This window comes from Ambystoma mexicanum, chromosome 5p (assembly GCF_040938575.1).
Source record: "Ambystoma mexicanum isolate Mex_15411 chromosome 5p, UKY_AmexF1_1, whole genome shotgun sequence".
NCBI lineage: Eukaryota > Metazoa > Chordata > Amphibia > Caudata > Ambystomatidae > Ambystoma > Ambystoma mexicanum.
The window spans coordinates 662219658-662243405 of NC_090930.1; the positions used below are offsets into that span (position 1 = coordinate 662219658).

Sequence of the window (23748 nt, forward strand, 5' to 3'; positions counted from 1 at the left end):
CTGTTTGGAACTACTTTTCCTGTTGGGTGGGGCAGGAGCCACTCCCTAGGTTCAGAACACTGGAACTCTTCTGGAAAGCAGGAACTCTTTTCTTACCTAGGCGTGGCTGTGGAAGGAGACACCTAAGCACTACAGGAGGCTATTTAAACCACACCCGATGGATGAATCTTGCTTTGCGTTATTCTGCATTCTCTGCAGCAGAACGCTCATCGTGTCTTCTGCTTCTGATCCTGGGCCTAAGGGAACAAAGGCTTACCATCCTGGAATCCAGTCTTCAGCAGCACCTGTAAAGACAAAGAAAGAACAGGTTAGCACTACGGTCTTCAGTGGCAGCGCATCTCTTACCTGGTCCATCGGCTGTCACCAACGCCTCGCGCTGCATTCCGGCATCTGAAAGACAAAGGCTTACCTACTCTTCGCATGCTCCGGAGGTCTTCGCACTGCATTCCGGCATCTGAAAGACAAAAGCTTACCAGCTCTTCGCACGCTCCGGAGGCCTTCGGCGCTGCATCCCGCATCTGAAAGACAAAAGAAGGTGCGTTTAAAGACATTGGGCAACTTTATTACTCACGTGCCATTACTCCTTCCCACGCCGAATCCAGTGGGTATTCCAGCACCCTTCAGCTTCTCTAAAGCTCCGAACTTGTACCTGCAAGATAAAAGGGACAGTTAGTGCGCATCGTGAAGCAGGCTACAAGCGCTTACTTACGTGCTTCCAGGCGCTTCTATTCCTCACGCGGGTTCGATCCTCAACTCTCATCAGCCCGCCATCCGCCATCGCCGGAACCCTGCAAAACAAGAGATATCATTACAAAAGACTTTTAAGACATTTGAAGTGCCCAGAACTTACCGTTCGTGCAGTTAACGACGGACAGCAGTCCTCTGAGGTCAAGAGGCCTGCACCCTTATCCAGTGAAGAAACTGGTTACGGCACCCTCCCCCGAGGCAGATGGAGAGCTCGGCGTTCACTTACCTAAGGTGAGGGTGTTAACCTTTGGGTTTCTACAGGAGAAGAGAAAGGGAAGAGGAGAGAGGCACCCAATAACCCCAGTTCATTAATCCCATATTTTCTATCTGCAGACATCTTACTCTTCGAGTTAGACATACAGTGCACAGAGGTCCAGCCCAAAGAGCCAACCGTGTGTTACACATCACCTTTGAAGATACGGCATTCACCCAGTCAAGACCGGCGCCTCTGCGGGAATCAGGTGAGCGTTACATTAATGCCACTACCCACGGAAGAACTTGGTGACAACGAATCACCTCCCCATGATTGTTTAATGGTTACGGAGGAAGAAACGAAGGGAAGAGTTGATTTAAGTGACACCCCACAGAAAGAGCCAGATGGAGTTATTTTGTGACGGCTCTCGTTTTAAATTACCTGATGGCACATCAAGTGCCGCCTACGCCATCACTAGTCTAGAGAGCATTGTAGAAAGCAAAAGAGTCCCCTAAAACTCGGCGCAAGCTGCAGAAATAATAGCCTTGACCAGAGCCTGTGAGATTTCTGAGAATTTGAACGTGAACATATATACTGATAGCCAGTACGCCTTTGGTGTGGTTGATAACTTTGGCCGACTCTGGGCTGAGAGGGGTTTCTTGACATCACATGGGGCCAGAATTCAACATGGCCCTTTGATTGTACGATTGCTGTCTGGACTCACGTTTCCAAAGCACCTAGAAATAGTGAAATGCGAGGCGCATAAAAAAGTGACATGTAAAGTGGGAGAGGGAAACGCATTTGCAGACAGGATTGCGAAACAAACTGCCACTGATATAAATACCAAAATGATGACAGTACAGTCTGAGGAAGTGCCTTGCATCATAGAAGATGGGATTGCCACTGTCAAAGAAATGCAGGCCGAAGCTACTGCTGATGAGATACAAGGGTGGGCTGAGGGCTCTGCTGAATTAGATTTGGAGGGTTGTTGGGTGGACAAGGGAACTAAAAACTGGATGTTGCCAAATTCCTATGTAATTGCAATGGTCACAACAGCTCACAGCCCTACCCACATTTGTGCCAAAAAAATAATCTAGCACCTAGCTACGGTGAATGTAAACATAAAAAAGAATGCAGAAAGGTTGGTCCAGAACTGCATTACGAGCTTACAACACAATGTAGGAAAGTGAACAGTGACTCCAACCGGAAGTTTTGGCCCTCCCTCTATGCCTTTTGAGGTAATCCATTTTGATTTCATAGAGATGGAGGGATGCCAAAACCTGAAATATGTTCTAGTGGTAATATGTGCATTCAGCAAATGGGTGGAAGAATATCCTTTAAAAGACTGCACTGCAATGAGCACGGCAAAAGTAACGTTAAAGGAATACTTTTCCGGTTTTGGCCTGCCCCGTGTCATATGGTCAGATAACAGTCCACACTTTGTGGGTGCGGTAATATTAAAGATTTGCGCAGGTCTCCAGATCAATAAGCGATTCCATTGTTCCAGACATCCGATGTTGGCCGGTCTTATTGAACGTCACAACGGAATCTTAAAGTCTAAGATCAGTAAGATATGTGCAGGAAGCAAGTTGAGTTCGGTGGAGCAATTACCATTAGCGCTATTGTGCATGCGCACGTCAGTACAGGCAAGAACTGGGCTCTCCCCGTATGAAATTGTTACGGAGAGACCGGCAAATGTTTGGTGCGCACCTCAGCCTAAGCGGCTTTGCAAAGTTGAGCATCCTGTGCTTAGTACTTATTGTGGCCTTTTAATACAAAAACTACGTTTGATGCATCAGCAGGTGCAGGAGGCTTTACCCGTGAGGTATACTGGCCCGGGGCATGCGTTGGAGCCAGGAGACTGGGTGCTACTTAAGAATTTTGAATGAAAATCATCGTTAGCACCCAGATGGTGTGGCCCCTATCAAGTACTGCTGGCAACACAAACGGCGATTCGAGTGGATGGGGGGGGGAGGCGTGGATTCATGACACGCACGCTAAAAAGATCCCACCGCTGCTCAAAGACTTGCTTGACCAAGACGACCAGAAAGAAACAGCAGCTCCAGAATCGAAACTTACTACAGGATCTGCCTAAACCTGAAGTGAAGCTTGAAGCGAAGCCTGGAAAGATTGCTGTAAAGGAGAAAGGGCAAAGAGCGCCCCAACGTTGGCCAGCTGAACCTGCATCACTGCGGGCCGACACAAAGCATGTACCACTTTGGCGCCCACCAGCATCTGTGATTGTGCCAGAGCCTGAAACAAAATTTGCATCACCACTGCGGCGGTCACAGCCACCCGTCACTGCGCCGCAGGACTCAGAGTTTGAATCTGGGAGTGCACCGGCACTATTCATTGACCATACTGTACCAGGAGCTAAACGGTACAATCTACGGCTTCGGAAGAAGGAGTGATCAAAGCTGCATTTCATTGTTTTTTTTTCCATCATTGCCTCTGGTTCCCATCACGGATGGAGAAGGAACTGGAGGTCTAAAGCAGAGAAGTGTGAGAGTTGTGCAAGTCGGCAAACTCAAGACTCGCGGCTCCTCGGTGCGATCATAAAAATCCATGTGTCCGGAACCCAAACGAACAAGCAGGGCGCACATGGTACAAAGGCAATTGATAACTGCTCTGGAGTCCTTTTGAGCAAACATGCGAATGCATAATGATCTTGCCTAACGAGTAAGCAATCCAGGCTTCTAAGAACTGGCAGAAAGAACTGTTGACATTTATCAAATTCATTGACATTCGGACGAGTGCCACAAGGAGAGATATTCACAACGACCACTGCGGAAGAAGGACTGTGAGAGAGAGAATGCCAGAACCAGCTTTAGCCTCCTCCTGCACCGCTGCTGATAACAAATTAGGTATAAAGACTGAAAAGTTAGAAAAAACACATTGTCGAAAAAACTGTATGCTGATCCTAACGATAGTAATATGTGTCATGAGTATGTTAGCGCCAATAATAACAGCATTGATACTATGGTACGTAGAAGGAACACACCCATTAAATATGCTCTTGCCAGTAATTAACATCTCCACTACTGAAAGCCCGGTTCACGTAATTACTTACACCTTGTCCCCAATGGAAGAGAGGCACAGAGAAGGATATGGGAATAATACCTTATTGCTCATAATGAACATGACACATGCAATTTTAAAGAAAAATAATTGCTGGGTATGCGCCCATATACCGCAGCATGCTGGGAAGGGAATAGGTTGGTATGTGCAGCCATTACCATTAAGTTCTCCATGCAGTGCATCACTAAGTGCACTATTTTATGGGAAATGGAATAAGAGTGATACAGGTCAACTAGATAAAACAAACATGAATTTGAGGAAATAATTATGAGACCCGTAGGTTGTTCTATATTCCATAAAGCACGAATGATAATCCAAAACCCTACGCCAAAACCTGCACAACGAGATAGATTGTCTCCACCATCCAAAACATCAGTAATCACGTTCCGTGTAAGAACAGAAGAAAATAAAGATGCAATGCCCCCTTCCTATACAGTGAATTATAGCCCACGAACTGTCCCTTTTTGCCTGAAGAAGGGCTCCTATTCAGTAGGAACGTTCACTAAATGTATGAATACAGCGGTTCTCAAGTAGAACCAGTGTATGTAGATGATCCTGTTTATTTTATATTCGGAGAAAAGGCGTATCCCTGGTTACCCAGAAACTGGGGAGGCAAATGTTATTTGGGTCTACTGTTCCCTGGAGTGTTCCTCTTAGAGACAGCAGATGTAGCCAGGTTATCCAGATCCAGGCCACGAAGAAGCACAGAAGGTGCTTTAAGACAGAAGACTTAGCAAAATCATTTGTACCATTTCTGGCCCAAGCCATAAATTCCTGTAACATAAGGAAACTATCCCGAGTGTCAGAGAGTACAATAAACATAACTGATATACTATACAACATGACGCTGGAAGAGAAAGGAATAAGATTAACGACGCTGCAAAATAGAATGGCTCTTGATGTAATCCTGGTTGATCATGGGGGAGTTTGCAAAATCGTGGGATCAGCGTGCTGCATATTCGTAAATGACACCTCCCCTACGATCTTTGAAGCGATAAAAAAGTTACATGCCCTGAACTCCGATCTCCATACCATAAATGGGAATTGGGAGGCAAGGTTGTGGTTCTGGGGGATATTATGTGCTTGGGAATGGAAGTTAGTTGCAATACTAGTAATAGTGCTCGGAATGTTTATGACTTGCTGGTGTTGCATACACTGTCAGCCCCTAGTTTGCACTGAGATAAGTGAAGAGTGTATGCATATGGTAACCCAAAAACAAACGTATGGCCAAAATGATAAAGATATGTATGAAATGAAAACGATAAAAGAATTCATGGCCATAAATATTGGTGGGAATGAAGATGCATATAGTAGCATGCAAGATTTAGGTTCAAGTTCAAATTCAGATATATCAGACACTTCATCAGAGGAGGGTGCAATGTATGGATGAGGCGTTTGGCAATCAGCCAAAAGGAGGGTTTGTCAGTCTAGGAAAATAGATACCACACGATTAATGGCAATGTATCATATTGGCCGAAGACCAACCGTCTCATGTACTGAATGTCAGAAATACAGACTCATAAGTTTGACCAATGTGCGCCCATTTTGGATGTAACTAGAATCGCCATTTTGTTCTCTAACGTTTGCTCATTGCTTTTTGTTCAAAACTGCTTAGCCGAAAGCTTATTCTGCTTCACTGATTACTTTGTTGTACAAAGCGAAAGAGCAAGGCCGCGAGGCCGGGAGTTATTCGTTGAAACATAACGTAGGCAGCCCCAGAGAGGAATGCCCAATCCCCTCCCGCATGTAGCCTTGGAAGAGCACCACGGCATTTAATCATTTCACTGATGCCAGCTAGTCTCGTTAATATGGTAGAAATGCTAGAAAGAAACAGCTAAAGGTTTGAATTATGCTTTTCTTACGGCCCCCCTTTCCTAAGCCCAGCAGAGCGTAATGACTCCCAGGACAAGAATAGCAAATAGGAGATAGCAAGGCCTGGAATGCGACTCTTCCCCCGTAAGCAGCTTGCTCGCAGGAACAGAAGCGCTGTGTTCTGTTAAAAAAAGAAATATGTCTCCAGACTCACAATGTTGCATATTGTTGATAAAATAGATGTTCGAAGGTGTCATATTAGTCGAAATTGTCAATCATTAGAGCCAGTTCAAAGAAACTGTACAACGGGCGTAATGAACACTTCATGACTGATTTGTTACGCTCACCTGGCTCCCACAGGGGCGTCGATCCGAACTGGACAGCTGCGGTCTCCACCAATGTGACGTGTAGTGCCGAGATGACAGACTGGACTGGCCCACCCAGCTTGGTTTGCTTGGCCCGTAGGAGTATTCTTCTGTAAATGGAGAAAGGGAATTAACCACCTGTGGAGTTGAGAGTTAAGCCCCACCTCCACCTGCTGTTCTCCCCACTGATCGCCTCTAATGTCCCTTCTTAAAGTCTCACCTGATGGTTTGGAAGGATGAGCTCTCCATCCTGCATCGAGCGCAGGGGCTCGTATAGCCAGTTGCTTCACTGGTTAGAAGGAATTGGTGAGTTTCAGAACATTGTAGTTCGTAAGAGTTCAAATGTCTCACTTTCACTCTTGTCCGATTCCTTGCAGTTTGCAGCTTGACCCCAGCGAAGAGTTCCTCGTGGTAGCTGACGAAGTTCAAGTAAGGATTTGTCTTATCCAACAGTTCAATAAAATAAGGCCAGAATGTAACCTGTTGCTTTCTCCCTTATTCAGGTGCGGAGAGAAAATATGAAGTTCGGGGAATAATGCCTCCAGCGGTAAAATTAGGCAAGTCTATTGTGGTGAGAAGGATTCCCCTTGTTTGTCCCTTTGTCTCACCTTGTTGTCCTTTTGTTCCCCTTAGGGGCCGGGGTACGGCAAGGATGCTATGGAGACTGCGCCGACCTGTGAAGAGGAATAGTACCCCCGGCGGTAAATCAGGTAAGTCGATGGGGGTAGTTACAATTGCCTCTGTTTATTCCCTTGGCTCACCTTTGCTGTTCTTGTGTTCCCCTTAGGTGCCGGAGTGCGGCGGGAACGTGCAGAAGGATGCAGTGGATCGTGAGGATGCTGCGAAGGCCGGTGAGTTCAGCGTGGCGCTGCAGCAGGCGAGGCGGCGCATGCAAGATACTTCTTTCTTCCAGCTCGAAGGCGCGGTGGATCTGGAATTCATGCAAGGATCGAAGGTATCGCTCTTGTTCTAACCTTTTCTCCTTCTGTTTCCTCTTTTTCTAGGAGCTGCAGACTCGAGGCGGGCGTGGCAGAAGACTGGATGCAGGCATGCAGACACGGGGAGCGTTACGCTGCTGGATGCAGAATAACGCGAAGCGTGTGCTGCTCTTCGGGCGTGGTTTAAATAGCCTCCAAAGTAGTCCCAAGTAAGTATTCCTCCCCAGCCCCACCAGAGTAAAAAAAAATAGTCCCTAGGTAAAATAATCCCTTCCAAGCCTCATTTGGCTTGGAGCTCTTGCAGCATGGTCTGCATCAGGTAAGTTTGCAGCATGGTCTGCATCAGGTAAGTTCTACTCTATGAGCCTGGCGCCTTTGGCGCCAGGACTGACTCTCCAAATGAACCTGGCGCCATAGCGCCAGGACCGCACCCAAACAGCCCCTAGCAGGGGTTTTTGGGCTTGCTCAAAATAACTTGATGCCTGCTTCCGGGGTTGCTGGACCTGGTCTGGTTCCCCGGGGGTAGGCATCATGACAGATTGCAGGATGTCCATTTTGTATGTATGTAACTGATGTACGTTATTTGCTCTCTTGCGTCCCTCGAGCTCTGGAGACACACGTCGCTGGGCGTGAGACTGAGTTGGCCAACTGAGACTATTTGCTTTGCAATAAACCCTAGCTTTTGGGAATACAACCTCGTGTCTGGCGTATCAGTTCGTGTGTGGTGATTTGTCTTCTTTCCACTACACGAGGGTCCCCTAGGGGCCCCCTTCACAACTGGCTCAAAGGGCATAAAGGGGCCATGCTACAAATGGATGCAGAACAGATGTTGCAAACCATCCACTCCAAGAGCACAGCCGACATGTGGAGCCTACTAAATTGTGCCATTTTGGATCCAAACCCTTCTCAGATAAACGGGGTGTCAGAGGCTTAAAGCCCTATACTCTACCCCAGCATCTGCTCCTGGAGCAATCCAGCGGTTCCAAAATACCTGGCGCCTGGACTTCGATCGAGATGACCCGATCTATCTGATCAAACGTGCAAGCTCTTCCTGAGCTCCTGGGCCTGATGGTCTTTCAAATGTAGCACTGAAACAAAACCAGGCGGAATGAGCCATCATGCGGGCGCCGATCTTGAAGATCGCGGTTATCTTCTCAAACAATTCCAGCATCTTGGACAACAGCCAATGTAATTCCAATCTTTAAGAGCGGCAACAGACATGACCCCAACTCTCCTCCTGAAGAGATTAACACACTGGATGAGTGAGTTTGACCACAGTGACATTTTCCAGGCTGGGTTCGTCAAGGTCTTGGTTACAGCAGCCCCGATCTACATCCTCTCGGTCTTAAAAAGGACAAAGCTTAAAAGGCAAACGGCAAGCTATGCCTGGCTTTTGTTGATTTTCAGAAAGCATTCAATAGCATAGACAAGGGAACGCTTATGGGTCAAACTGATGGGATGTGGCTGCCCTGAAGATCTGGTAGCCCAAATAAGATGTCTACATTGGAACACCTATCAAAATTCGTCTCAACACAGAAGGCTGGCTAAGTGAAGCTATTCCAACAAATCGAGGTGTAAAGTAAGGCTGCCCTCTGGCCCCATCCATCTTCAATCTCTACATTTCCGACCTGAATCAAAACAAATGGACAAGGTCAGATGCTTTCCACCATCTATAGAGGGGGTAAAGATCCCCCGGCTATTATATGCAAATGATCTTGTCATTCTGGATCCAACTGCCGGTGGACTCCAGTGACAACTAAATGCCCTAATGGCTTATGCCTCTGAAAATAACCTACAAATAAACATACCAAAAACAAAGATCTTGCAGGAAATAAACTGCACCCAAACAAAGCGGAAAGGAGACCGCTGGTTCATTGGAAAAGATGAACTAGAGGCACTGAAATCCTTCAAATACCTGGGGGGTATGTATATCAGCCAGCTCGGTGGAAATACATACTTGGTCATCACTAAAAGGGAAAGCCACAGAACTAGCAAATCAGGCTCTGATAATAAAGCGCCGATTTTCCATCGTGCCTATCGTAGAAATGTACAAGCTCAAGGTGGTCCCAATTCTAACATACGGGGCAGAGGCCTTGCTACGATTCCTGACCAAACACTGGGATGTGCTGGAAGGGATCTTTTGGAAAAGAACATTGGGTCTTTCGAAATCTACCCCTATCCAGCTCATAAGGCGGGAGCTGGGCTTATGCTCTCCAAGCAAATGCAAAATGGAAAAACTTGAATTTTCTGGCAAATGCACCAATCCAGAAGGACCACCAATGATGGCAATCCTTAGAGCTGCTCTTTTTAACCCCTTATCTGCCAGGCTATTATGCAAGTCTATGCAAAAAAGGACAAGCATTCTCATCCTTGGCACTTAAAAATTATGGCAATATTATGATTTCCTGGGGAACGAAGAGCAGAACAAAACTAGCTGCCCTTGGAGCCTCACTTGACGATCTATGGCGTACACCAGCAACAGTCAAGAAGCAGCTTTGGACAGCGGACTGGATTTCATACTGGTGATTAACTAACCACATGTAAACTTTTCTACGATTCAGCTACAGAGCCTAGATGCAGAAGAAACTTGCCGGACTATCTAAGACAGTTTCCGGATCCACTATTCAGATCAGATTTTATGAGAATCCGGCTGAACTGCTTCAAAACCAATGAAGTGATTTGGTCCTGGGCTGCAAGGAGGTTGAAGAGCTCAGATTGCAGATTCTGTAAAATTGTAGGTCAAATAGAAAATCTGCGGCATCTTTTTACAGAATGTTAGGCGCTAAGAATGCACAGAACCAATAACTTTGGCTGATATATGACAGATTTTGTTAGCAGGACAAGAGAGGAATGGTGGCCTCTGCTGAGAAGAGGAAAGAAGATCGGTCTATAATTGGCGGCTGTGAAATTCTTTAGAGAAACCCAAATCGCTCTAGTAATCTGGGAAATGAAGGCTTCGGCCAGTCACTGGCCCTTTCAGATGGATGTTTTGATTTTGCAAAAGTTTTAAATGTAAAATTTAAGAAAATTAAATTAAAAAAAGGGAAATATATCACATTTCAGGACTATATCAGAGATTACAAGTATCTATACTTAAATGAACTCAATGCCATATTTTCAGTGGGTTACAGTTGTGCATTTTACGGGGCTAGGTTCTTCCCTTTACTTATACCAGCCTTTACAGTATAAGTACCACTTCTTGGGTAGAGCAGGGTGGCACATTTTACTACTTAGTTCCTGTGCTTGGTTTTGCCTGGCCATGCCCTGGCTCTGTCGCTTTTTAATTAAATGTTTGCGATACCGGAGGATGGTTCCTTTTCTCATCAGTCCCATTTATTAGCTGACATCACATTAAAATTGTTTGGCGCTACAGCCCTGGGTATGAAAGGTAGCACAGTTGCCTTAATGAATTTTGATTTTCCTCAATACCCTGGGTGCTGTGGTGAAAGTTCTCCGTATCTCCTGGAAAATTCCCCATGTCACTCTCACCGTCATTGGATTACTTCAGACATGGCTTGAAGTACTTAAAGTAAACAGGTTTATGTGAGAGGACGCAGGGTTCAGTTCATTGGAGCCGGAATGAGCATAGGGTTTGGGATGGTATAACTGAAAGCAGTCTGTGGGTGCTGCATGAAAATATTTCCGCCGCTCTGTATGCTCTAGCGGCAGGCCACAGTCTTGCACATAAAGTGTCAGGCCGCTGGTCTCCCGACTGCTGGTGTCTTTTGCAGTCACAGGTCGGGTAAGAGAGTGTGAGTATTGGAAGCTATGGTCGCTGGATGACCGCACACCCATCATGGGGAGCCAATGACCGTTCTGCCACAAAGCATGCGTCTTCGTTTTATTTAAAAGAAAGATTCCCCATTAGCACCTATATAGACCCTCCTCCCTGATGCTGTGGTTTCCCTTGGGTTTCTCTCCAAAGCTGTGAGGTGCTTTACTTGCAAGGTATGGGAATTAGTGGGACAGCTTACTCGAGCTGCCGGAACGGTGGTCTGGATCCATGAGGTGTAGATTCCCAGCTACTCCCATTTCACCACACTGTGATCCTGCGCATATGGTTTCAGGTCGCCCTGCCTCATTTCCAATGGGTGCCAAAACCAGAGAGCGCCTTTCTTAGCATGTAAATGTGTGCATATTGCCTTGAAAAGCTCTGGCTTGGAAACTTGGGCCCTCAAACATTGATCAGCACCAACATTAACTCGGCTAGTGATGGGGCTTGCAAGGTTGTACTAATATGAGCACACAGTGGGAGTATTACCTTTTTTGCTTACCATGCTAATTTCATATTTCAGATACAGAAATAAAAGCACTTGCCTAAAGAGAACCAAGCTTGTGGATAAAAGAGCGACCCTTCTACGCAGGTGTGTTGGAACTTGCCACTTCTGTGCGTTGGTCCCACCACTGACCGCACATTCCGCATGCTGGTCCATCCCCGGTGGGGGAGAGGGTGACGGGGCTCCCAGCTTTCCAGCGGGTTTCGCCGGGGTGGAGCAAAAGGCCCCATCCACGGACCCGTGCCAACACCTGGGTTCAAAGTTTGCTTGCCTAATCGTCCCGCTAGAGACCCGGTGCAGGGCAGCATTGTCTCTGTGGTCATAACACGCATTTTCACAGTCGCTGCCTGCGTTTGCGACTATTCGCCCAGATTAGCGACTATGCGTTATTTGCATAACTATATACTTGTGTCTGAAGAGAACTCTGCCCCAGATTTCAGGGGATCAGCAGCCCGCGACAATCAGGGTTTTAATCAAAATCCAAGACTGGATGGAGATGGGACTTTTTACTTCTCCGAAAAATAAAGGTTGCCCAGCCCCCGAATGGGCACCGGCTTCTCCAGGCACCGTTGTGAGCGTGCTCCGTTTGAAGGCGAGCTAGAGATTAGTTTGTAGCAGCGCCCAGCAGGGGACCCAAGAGCATTTATTCAAAGGCGCTTCACGAGCGGTAGGCCTGACAGGCACCCAGTTGTCCCCATAGCAACTGAAGCCTACTGGCTATGGGGGAGTTACCTGCTGTTTTTTGTTCTTGTGCTGAGGAAAACAGCAGGAGCCACCAGCGGTGTGGTGCAGTGAACAGCAGCTGGGAGATACACGGAGCATCAGTAAAACAAGTGTTTTCCAGAACCCCTCTTCCTCCCCCACCCCTTGCCCCCCCCCCCGCCACCCCAAGGAAGACCAGAACAGCCTCTGGGGTCTTTTACCCGTTTTTTCAGATGTTACTGAATTATTAGGGTCGTAGGGGTTGAGGTTGCTGCTGGAAGGTTACAAGGGGGGAGGGGGAATGCACCGAGTTTGGGACTCATTACATTGCAATGTAATAAACAGTAGTTTCTTACTACTTTCAAAATGATATTGTGTTGGCTTGGTTTATTCCACAGGAGTGAACAATACCCAGGCACCTATTCATAGATCCGGGCAGATCTAGTCCTTGCTGCCAGAGATTCTAACCTCTTAATGGCAGTAAAACCGAGATCCTCCTCATCAGGACACCTTCACCCTCCTTTCCTGTCACTCTCTGGCCGGCCTCCCTCGGCCCTCCTCCTACCCCCACGTGCAAGGCTAATACACCGGGGTCATCTTCGATTCCACACTTTCCTTTTCTGCCCACATCTCTGATGTCTCCAAAAAAAAAATCAAACTTCCAGCTGCACCTCCTCAGAGGTATTCTGCCTTTCCTCTCCTCCCTCTAGAAGCTCACTGTCTTCAGTGCTCTGGTTCTCTCTAGGCCGGACTAACAGCCTTTCTAAATCTACCTGCTTCTGCTCTCTGGCCTCTGCAACTCATCCAGAACAGGACTATGAGACTTGTCCTGGGCCTGAAGCCCTGGGATCGTATCTCTCCAGCCCTGAAATCTCTTCATTGGCTCCCAGTGGCTGCAAGAATTAAATTCAAGACACTTTGCATTGTCCACAAGGCTTTCTGGGGCTTGAGTCCAAAATACCTTAAACCCGCCCTCTGCAAATACCTTCCCTCTCAAGGTCTTTGCTCTTCCGCCTCCAACTCCATCAGGTTAAGTAGTGATTCTCAAAAAAACATTAGGGAGCAGATCACGGTCTTCGACTGGGGCCTCCCTCTGGAACTCCCTGCCACTCTGAAATTTGAGGAGAACTTTTAGGGAGAATTCTCAAAATGTGCCAATTCCCTCCACCTTAGAGACCCCCAGCAACTTTGCTGGATTTTGAGGACTTGATTTTTTTAAACCTGGAGAAGAGTGTGACCCTCCCCCTCTCCCACTCTGTGTGTTTTTAATGTGATTTCTGAACTTTGTTTCTTTTGGTTATGAGCCTGAAAAACTCCATAGGCATCAACTTTTACATTGTGTCACACAGCACCTTCAGTGCAGTGGCACAGGGAAGTCTTCCAGATTTCCCAAAGATTTAAATACCTTCTCTGGGATAAACTACTGTTTCCCAGAGCAGTAAAGTGAAATTGACTTTACTTACATTTGTAACTTTCTAGACCCAGCACACACTATCTTATTGGAGGGGTTACTTAGTATCCCCTTTGTCAGCTTCTCAGGTAATATTGAATGGCTGGAGGCAGTGGTTTACTTTAAACTACCGTGGTGTGCATTTACCGCGGGCTGCATTCGCAGCTGCAGTAAAGTACCCAAGGGTGCCATTTTTGTCAAAATGGCCCTGGTCTTCCTTTTTCACCATTTCTTTGTGGGAAGGTCCTTCTTGAGATTTACTCTGCGTGCCAAACCAGGTTTGGTCCCTTTGTTCGCTTTGCCTTTGGTGGGATTCACGAGTGAAGCCCGCCTCTGGCTCCAGGGTGTCTGGCGGGACAGGAAGTGAGGGAAGTGCCCGAAACTCCCTGTGCTTAGTCTCCCAGGAGACCCAAATGCACTCTGTGGTAATTGGCCTGCTGACAGTCCGGCAAGGACAGCCACCCTGCTGGGTGATTGACAGCTAGGCTAGAATGAATGGGAGAAACCTGAATAAAAGGCAAGGCTTTTGGCTTGGAAGGCAGAGTCGACTACTGGACGAAGGAACCAAAGAAGAACTTGAAGAGGACACCTGCTGCAACTCCTGGACCGTCGGTTTGTCCAGTGAAGCCCTGCTTCTGTGCTGAAACTACAAATTCGTATCGACAGAGAAGCCCCTGCAAGGATGAGTTCTCCCCTCAAGTTGGTGGGGCCAATCAACTCCAAAGTAAGCCACCTGGACATCTTCTCGCGCTGGTGAAATTTCCACAGAGTTGCTGCTGGAAATCAAATAGCCAGGGAGATGAACACCAGATTGTGTACGTTGCTTTTAAGTTGGCCAAGAGCTCAAGGAAGATCCTCTGTGTGTGCGTTGCTTTTAGGTTGGTCAAGAGCGCCAGGAAAATCCTCTGGACTCCCAGGAAGCAGGACTGACCAAGCCTGAGACAACAGAAGCAAGGAAAGTCCATCTCGACGCCAGGAACCGCAGTGTTGCTATTTGTGGTAGTCGCGAGGAGCAGAAACACTGAAGTGCCACTTGTTTGAAGATAGTCGGTTGCGAGCGGCGACTGTCCCCATTGCAGTGCAGGAGTCCCCGGACGTCCTCCCTCTTGTCCCCACAACTGAGGCCCAGGAACAGTGAGAGCTGCACAGGAACATGAGTCATCTGTTGCACTTTTTCTTCATTCTAAAAAGGTACTGTAAAGTCTGAGAGAACTTAACTCTTATTGTACAGTTACTTGCATCTTCTACTACTCACAAGTCTAAACATTTACATTTATTCTTCTTTTCTTCATAGACTTTTAAAACAGTGTGCAAAGATCTTTCTACTTACATAGCAGAGGTGCTTCAGCTCATATAGGACTTTTGCCCATTGACTTTGGCTTAACCCGTTACACTGAATGACTCTGCTTAGGGGATCCAAAAGTATTTGCCTGCTTAAGAATATTTGTGCTCTCTAGTTTGTTCTAATAACCTTTTCCCTTGACCACTTCCTAAGAATGTTCTAAATGCTACAGTAAGATATGAATGTCCCCAGCACCCTAGCTATTAAAGTCACCTGATGATGTAGGTTGTAACTGTGGACCATCCCAAAAGGGTCTTTACTGTTTTAGAAACTATGAGTGTGTAGTTTTGAACTGTATTTGTGTGTTGCTTTTATATGGCTCCCTTCTGCAGAAGGCTTATTCTAACTGACTGATAAATACATTAATAATTGTTTATTCAAGAAATCTTGTGTGTAAGTGTTTATTTAAATACTTGTCACTGTGAATCTCTAACTCCCCTACAGCTCACATTGACCCCTCTTGAGACGAGCCTGGCTGCTCAACATACTACCAACCTGTTTGGTACAGACTTATACCAAAGGTTGGGTTCCTATTGCAAGGAGGTCAGGGTTGTTGTAGTGCACCCAAAGGGTACTGCATACAATCATGCCTAACCAGAACCATTTCCGGTTCCGGAAGCACCTCAAGACCTTCATCTTTTTCGTCTGCCTTCTCTCCTTCTCTCCTACTCTCCTCCTCTCCTCCTCCTCTCCCCTGCTGATCTGTTCTGCTTTGGCAAAGTCTACCTTTTTACCCTCTGATTTTGGGCAAGGTACTTGCTCTACCTGCCACACACCTGCACTGCCTCCTGGCAACCCTTGCACTTTTGGTTTGTATCTGTAGCCCCCTACACCACCCCCCACCCCTTCCCTGCACTTATCGGACACCCCCGGTCTGTGCCTTAAACCTAGCACTTGCCACTTGCTGTCTGCACTACCACTTGTTGTTCATCATTCCTATGCTCAGCACTTTTCACTTCCCCCCACCAGTCCGCTCCCATTCCCCTCCCCTCCCCTGCACTCGTGTGTTCTCATGTTGCTGGGCCTATTGTTGTTTGTTCTCCCTCGTTCCCCTCCCTTGCCTCGTCACCCTCTGAAACACATGTGTATGAGCGTGATACAAATAAAATATCAATAACCTCTAGTCTCAGTAAGGCAATGTACATATATAGTATATTTTTAAGGAGTATTCACACAATCACACTAGTTAATAATAATAAAATAATAATAATTTGGCATTTATATAGCGCTACGAACCCTCAGGTATCTGAGTGCTGCTCATTATTACCCACGGTGTGTGGTGCTCATTTATCGACCTCGGAAGGATGAAAGGCTGAGTTTGGCCCTGCCGGGATTCGAACCTCCATTAGCAGGCTCTGCATGGATGTCAAAGCGAGCGCTCTACTCGCTGTGCCACTTGACCAGCATGTTAGTTGTTGAGTTGCAAAATTCTAATTTTGAATAATAAAACAACTTGGAGTAGAAGTTCAAATCATAATTCTCCCGTGGGAGATCCCATTTTAATCACATCCATTTTAGTGTTCCAAAACCGGTTTTATACTATCAAGCTGACGCAAGTGATTGGGACGCTGCACTTTTCAGGTGGGATTGAAACCCAGTGATTCAGGAAAGTGACCACCAACATTTACATCCACATCTTTGGAACACTAAAATGGATCTGATTATGGATATGCCCTGTTTTGAGAAAGGCTCGTCGTGAGCCGAAACACATGTCAATTAAAAAGGGATCTCCCACGAGAGAATTCTAAGTTGTTTTATTATTCAAAATTAGAATCTTGCAACGCAACAACTAACAAATGTGGTGCTGGCATTGTGTGAAAACCCCTTTAAAATTCAATTAAAACCTCGGAGGCGGGCTAGTGGTTCCTTTGCTCCTGCTTTCACACGCGACACCTGAAAATTGCACATCTAAAAGGGCACAAGGCCTAAGAGGTTGACCCTCAAAAACAACCCCACCCTTAATTCCATATATAGTATACTCTTGTTTCCATGCTCACACATTGTGGAGTATCACTAGACTTCTAAACCCAGGTAGCCATTTCAATGGGGACCAGCAAGTATTACAAGTAGAAGCCGCAGCCAATGTGAATTTTAAGAACAGAGCACAGTAACCCACGCTGGGAAACAGACTGCAGGGTACCTTTCATCCTGGCCTGGGAGTAAGGAGGGACACATATTGAGTTGTATCGCCACAAGTCCCTGAAAGAGGGCTCCAAGTGAAAGAAGTTGGTGAACAGTAAGGGGATAAAAAGGGAAAATGACAAGGGACTCTCTGCACATCACGGTTTAGGGCTTGCAGCACAACAGGAAATATTCAATGGTTGCCGGATAGCAGGACAAGTAGATCACTTTGGTTTAAAAGAATTGGCTTGGATTTTGTCCCTTGGACAAGTAAATTTGTTAAATATTCACGCCCCTCTCGTGATGGAACAAGTCACCAACTTAAGGAGACCATGATCATTCAATGGGAGAGAAGGTAGTCGAAGAATAAAGAGACCGGCTTATACAAGGAGCTCTAGACACAATGAAACCTTGTTGCTACGTATAGGTAGCTATATTTTAAGAGTAACGACTAATTTGGTTATGATTTCTAAGAAGATGAGGGTTGTTTCAAGTAGCCTTAGGCACAAGTTATACAAGAAGCTTCAGTAAAAAGAATAAAAACATGTGACAATTACATTTGAATTTGGTGACAACAGAGGCAATTTCCCACAAAATGATCAGCTTGTCCAGCATAAAGCTGCGTTTCTCATAAAAACAGAAATGCTTGTTAGTTTGAAAACATCCGTTTGTTACACTGCTTCTATTTCTTGTACCTTCTGCCAATAGCTCCACAGTTCCAAAGTTGCAGCCATCAAATTTTAACAGATCAATGCCCCAGTCTGCAAACGTTTGGGCATCCTCCTCATAATGACCCAAACTGCCAGGAAAGCCAGCACAAGTTAGATTTCCAACATCCTGGTAAATCCCCAACTTCAGTCCTTTGGAATGAACCTGGAAACACAACAAAACACCATTATAAAAACACATAGGCTATATGACATCTTTAAAGTCAAGCATTGGCAAGGCAAAGCTTATTTATTCCGTTTCATTTGTATTTTGCGAACATGACCAATGAGCGATCTAGCCTGGAAATGTGTTCTGCGTAAAAAGGTTTGAGACTGGATGTAACAAGAAGAGCAGGGTATCACACTAGTTAAGAGGGTCATATTCATTTGGTGAAGAGGAGTGCACTTGCCATAAAGACTAATTTATATTTCTATTCTATTGACTCTTGTAAAGCGCTAACTCGCCCGCAGGCCTCAGAGTGCTTACAAAAAACACAGAACAGACAAGGACAGTAATCATACTATTACAGATAAGTCAAGGTGCCAGTAGATCCAAGGTTCCAGTAGGACGGTCCGAGCAGTACAATCTAAGCTCCTCTGCTGTCAAATAAGCTGGTTTTCATGGCCTTTCTAAATTGGAGGTATGATGGCAATTGCCTAAATGTATTTGGGAGGCAATTCCAAACCTTAGGCCCCCACGTATTAAAACTACAATCCCGTACGATTTTAGTCTGAAATGCTGTTGTTGTAGCAGATCGTTATTGTTGGAATGAAGGGTACGTCTAAAAGGTGTTTCTTAAGGCAATCTTGTAAATACCAGGGAGAAGTATGGGCAAGGCACTTATAAACTAGACAGGAGGCCTTAAAACTGATCCTTTGAGCCACAGGGAGCCAATGCAACCTCCTCTGTGCATTGGTCATGTGATCGCTGTGCCCTAGCTCGCAGAAAGCCCTAACTGCTCCGTTTTTTAGGGTTTGTAGTTTCTTAATATTAGTAGTAGTACCTGCAAGTAGTCCATTGCAGTAATCCAACCTCGAATTGATAGTTGCCGTGGCTATTAAAGCACGATTTTCTTCAGATAAGGTCTGATCTGCCATAGCAGATGGATTGTGTAAGTGCAGCCAGTGCTTATGTATGCAACAGGTTTGTTCAAATTAAGGTTGCAATCAAAGATTACTCCTAAAGTCTTGACTAGAAACTTTCATAATTAACCCCCCCCCCCCAACTTGAAAAGCAATGTAACAAGAGTCAAGACAAGAGACTTAATCTTGGCCACACTACCCACAATCAGGATCTCTGTCTTCCTGTCATTTAGGGCTAGGAAACTATCGGATAGCCAAGCCTTCATGGGAAAAAAAAAGACTTGACACCAATTCTACATCATCTTTATAGGAACCTGTAAGTTCCAGAACTATCTGAGTGTCGTCGGCAAAGTTTGCATAACTGACTCCCATACTGTCCAGAAGATCGAAGAATAGCTTTGAGTAAATATTATATAGTATTGGCGACACACTGGAGCCCTGAGGCACTCCACAGTCGAGGGTGACCTTTTCCGACAAAGTCTCCATAAAGTTACCCTGGCCCTCCTAGGATCCAAAAAGGAACTGAACCAGTCAATGGCAGGCTTAGAGCATCTGCCCACTTCCATGAGCCTGTCCGCCAACCTCACATGATCTACAAGATCGAAGGCAGCGGACAGGTCCAACAGCAGTAACATAGCCACTTTGCCTTTGTCTGCTATCTCAGACAGCACAGATTTGATGTCCATGAGTGCAATCTCAGTGCAGTGGTTTTTCCGGAATCCGGATTGTCTACTCCAGTATACCTTCCTCTCCAATAAATGTATTATATTGGGAGCAGGCAATTTTGTCCATAACCTTAAGGAGAATAGGCATATTGGCTACTGGATGATAATTTGACGGGTCCTGTGGATCTAACCCCTTTTTTTTTCAAAAGAGGGGCGATCCAGACCTCCTTGATGTCTACAGGAACAACCCCTTCATCAAATGAGCAGTTTACAATAGTAGTAATGGGAGTGGCTATGCTTGAGAAGAATCTTTTGAACATTGTTGCAGGAAGTATATCTCCCTTGCAGCTGGTAGGCTTCGATTTGTCCACAGTTGAAAGTACATCCTCAACCGTGACCTGCCTAAAGGAAAGAAATTGAGCTTGTACACCAGACAGTCTCTAGAAATACAAACAATGTTGGTGTGGACTCCAGAAATGGCACAATGCTCCAGATAAGGCAGACAGAGCAAGATATACAAACCCCATACTCAAATCACACATTTAACCTTGACTCTCTACCACTGACTAATCGTTCACCCGCAATGATAACCACACACAACAGTTGAAAACCTCCCGAATGTGACAAACTATGCTCCATTCCCACCCCACTGACATTACCTCACCACTTCAATTAAACTAATCCAGCTGAATCTTGCCAACACCAGCCCTCTAAATTGACCAATTTATTTAGACATTTGTAAAGCACACCTACCGGAGGCACCTGGACGCTAGGTTATATACGAGTGATGGTTACAGGTTGTGCAGTTGTGGCTGCAGTTATATATATATATATAAAAAAAAAAAAGATTGCATGCATGGCATACAATATACAGTTGGTAATAGATAAAAATACAGGTAGGTTGCTGGTACATAGCTGAGCCCTAAAGTTGTTGTTCCTCAATGTGTCTTGTGAAAAGAGCCAGGTCTTAAGGCCTTTGCGGAAGGACCAAAGGGAGGGATCGGATCTAAGCACTAAGGGCAAGGAGTTCCATTGTTTGGCCACAATGACAGGGAAGCTACAACCTCCAGATTTTTTACGCCTGCGTCTGGGGATAGTTAGGAGGCATCTGTAGGCCCAACAAGTAGGTCTATTGGTTTGGGCGTTGGAGATTTGTCTAGCTAAGTAGCACTGGTTGATGGGCATTTTGATGACCGAGATAAGGTCTTGAACGTGATGCGTTCCCGGACAGGGAGCCAGTGGATATTGCGTCTAGCTGATGAGATGGTCTTTTTTAGGCATATTGAGTGCAGCTCTAACAGCATTGTTTTGGATGATTTGTGCTTTGTTGATGTTGCACAAGTTAGATCCTGCAAAGATGGAGTTACAGTAGTCGATCCTAGACAGTATAAGGGCTCTGGAGAGGGTGATACAGTTGTCAGTAATGGTCTACTGGCGTTGATCGGTTTGGCGGTGTAAGCTGCAGCCGAGGCGGTCGAGTTTACCTGCCTTGTTAGGGAGAGTGAGGAGCCGAGATATACTCCTAAGGTTTTTACCTCTGGATACAGTGATGATGTTTCCGTCAGTGGTAAAAGATTTATAGGAGTCAGGTTATTTAGCCGAGATCGAGTGCCAATGAAGAGTAGTTCCGTTTTCTCGTCATTTAGGCAGTGTTCATGTTGTGCGATCCAGGCTTGGATGGTTGAGTAGAATTTGTTCAGTACGTTGGAGTCAGTGTCATAATTGCTGGTGATGGGTAGGTGTATTTGGGTATCATCCGCATAGTTTGTATATGTGACACCCAGTTTGTCTAAGAGGTCGACGAGTGGCTTAGTGAAAATGTTGTAAAGTGTTGGCGAGACACAGGAGCCTTGTGGTACTCCACAAGTGACTGGGGGTGGGGGTGACTGCCGCAGTGGTTGAGAACACTCAAACGGTTGGACAAGAAAGATTCTATCCATTGTATGGCTTTGGTTGAGAAGTGGGCAGTTAGGGTGAGGTGTCGGCAGAGTATATTGTGATTTACCAAATCAAAGGCTGCTTGAGAGGTCGAGTAGGAGGAGGAGGATGGCTAGGTTACCTTTGTCTTTGATCTCATCCATTTCGATTGCGAGGTCTAAAAGTGTGGTTTCAGTTCCGTGACCCAGGCGGAAGCCAGATTACCAGAGGCCAAGGAGGTTGTGAGTTTCCAGGTATTTTAAAATTTGCAGGTTGGCCACTTTAGCAAGTAAATTCAGGAGTAAAGGTACCGTTGTGATAGGGAAGTAATTTGTGGGGACATTGGGGTCCAGTGATTTTTTAAGAAGTGGGAGTACCCAAGCTTCTTTATGATTTTTCTGGTATGTTGCTAGAGGAGCAGGTCTGTGATGAAGGGGGCAAGCTCTTCGGCACAGTCTTTTATGAGAGAGGCTGGGAAAAGGTCTCCTTGACATCTGGAAGCTTTCAGGCACTGCTTCTTGGAGAGTGTGGCTGTAAAGCAAAATTATTGCTGGGGGATCAGAGTTGGTCTGTAGGAAGGTTGTTAGTGGATGAAGCAACAGGAGTATGTTGTCTGGCAGGATGTTTCGTGAGTTTTCCTGAGGACATCTGAGGCTGATTGAGGTGAGCTATTTGGTTGAGCTGTATGGTTGAGATAATATGAGGACATTGTGGTCTGGCCAAGGGCACAGGTTGCTAACTAGTTTATTGGTGTAGCAGTTGTGGTCTGCTATCCGGTCCAGTGTGCGCCCTTTATCATGGGAGGGGTTGGATATTTGGTGGGAGAAGCCTTGCTCTTTAATGGTGCTAGCCAGAGCAGGTGCCTGAGAGTCTGAAGTGTCATTGAGACCTACGTTGAAGTTTCCCAAAATTATTTTGGATGAGTGCTTGGTATTGGTTGAGAGGAGTGGTGCAATGTCTTCCTCAAAGGAGAGCAGGGGGCCCGGAGGTCTGTAGAACAGGTGGATTGTGAGGGTAGATGTAGCAGATACTGAGATTTTGAGTGAGATCAGTTCTCCAGACGGGATAGACTGGTTAGGAAGTTATCTGATGGGAAGGCCATTTGTGCCGATGATGGCTACTTCGCCTCCTTTAGATATCAATCTATCTTTCCTGAGGATGGTATATCCTTCTGGGATAGCTAAGGAGAAGATAGGGTCACTGGCTGAGTGCAGCCATGTTTCTGATATTGCTAGGAAGTCAAGGTTGCTGGTGGTGAAAAGATTGGCAATGTCGAGGGCATTGGCCAGGAGGGATCTGGCATTAATGAGGGCTCCTTTGAGATGTGTGGTTTTAGGGTCATTAGGGGAAGTGACCATTTTATTTGTGGGTTTTAGGGAGGTGTCCTTTTTCATTGTGTATTCAGCGGTAGCAAGGGAGTTGCGCCTTGTTGCCACGAGGGGTTTAGTACAAGAGTCTGTGGCCCCAGAGGTAGTGGAATGAGTTTATAGGCTCAGGGGTGAGCAAGTCCTCTTCGAGGAGTGTTGAGTTGTTGTAGTAGAAGAAGGGGCCTTAGTTCTAGATTTGAGTCATTAGTTTCTCTTATGGACAGACGGGGTGGTTGTTAGATGGTTCTGCTGGCTGGTGACTAGACTGGATGCTAGTCGTGTGTTCCAATTCTCAAGGGAACATGCTGTTTTGAAGGTTATGGCTGTCTTGTGTACGGTGGTCTGTTGGAGTGGGGGTGCAGTACTTAGGCAGGAGGAGTGATAGGCGGGATGCAAGTCGCTTGTTCTTAGTCTAGAGGGAGGATTGTTGTTTTAGTGTTTGAGGGAGTCTTGTGTGCAGTAGTTTATCGGTTTGTCGGTTTGGCTAGGCCATGCCTGAGGAAGGAAGAGTGATGGTGGAATGTCATGCGAGTTAGGCAGCACAGGTGCCATTTTCAAAGAGAGTAGGTGTTTGAATTTGGTGAAGGCGAATGGCAAGTAGTTGCTAGGGCGGTTTGTTGGCTCAAGGGCACCATGGTGCGCCTGATCGGGAATGGGGCCAGCCATTATGGAGAAGTACTTTGGTCTGAGTGGACTATTGTGTACAGGGACGGTCTGGGCTAGGGAGTCTTGACAGGCGGTGTATTAAGGGCAAAAGGGCTTGTGAGCGTTTAGCACACATCTAAACTGTATAGGGCTATGGGCCTGCAATCATAAAAAAGCACACTTGAATTTGATTAAGGCCAAGGGCCTGCAAGCATTTTAAATACACAATTGGATTTGATTAGAGCCATGCACCTGCAAACATGTGAACGAATGAATCTGACGCCATGCAAAGGAGCGATCCAAGTTAAATTGTTCTGGACATTAAAGCTGCAAGTGATA

At 46.1% G+C, this 23748-nt stretch overlaps 1 protein-coding gene across 2 annotated transcripts in view; it reads right to left on the bottom strand.

The window, feature by feature from the left end:
* Nucleotides 1–23748, bottom strand: part of GLA (galactosidase alpha) — a 302341-nt gene that overhangs the window by 98647 nt on the left and 179946 nt on the right. For both annotated transcript variants that reach the window (XM_069613036.1, XM_069613037.1), the window contains exon 3: nt 17721–17898. In XM_069613036.1, coding sequence (XP_069469137.1) covers nt 17721–17898 — 178 coding nt within the window. The remainder of the gene's footprint in view (nt 1–17720; nt 17899–23748) is intronic.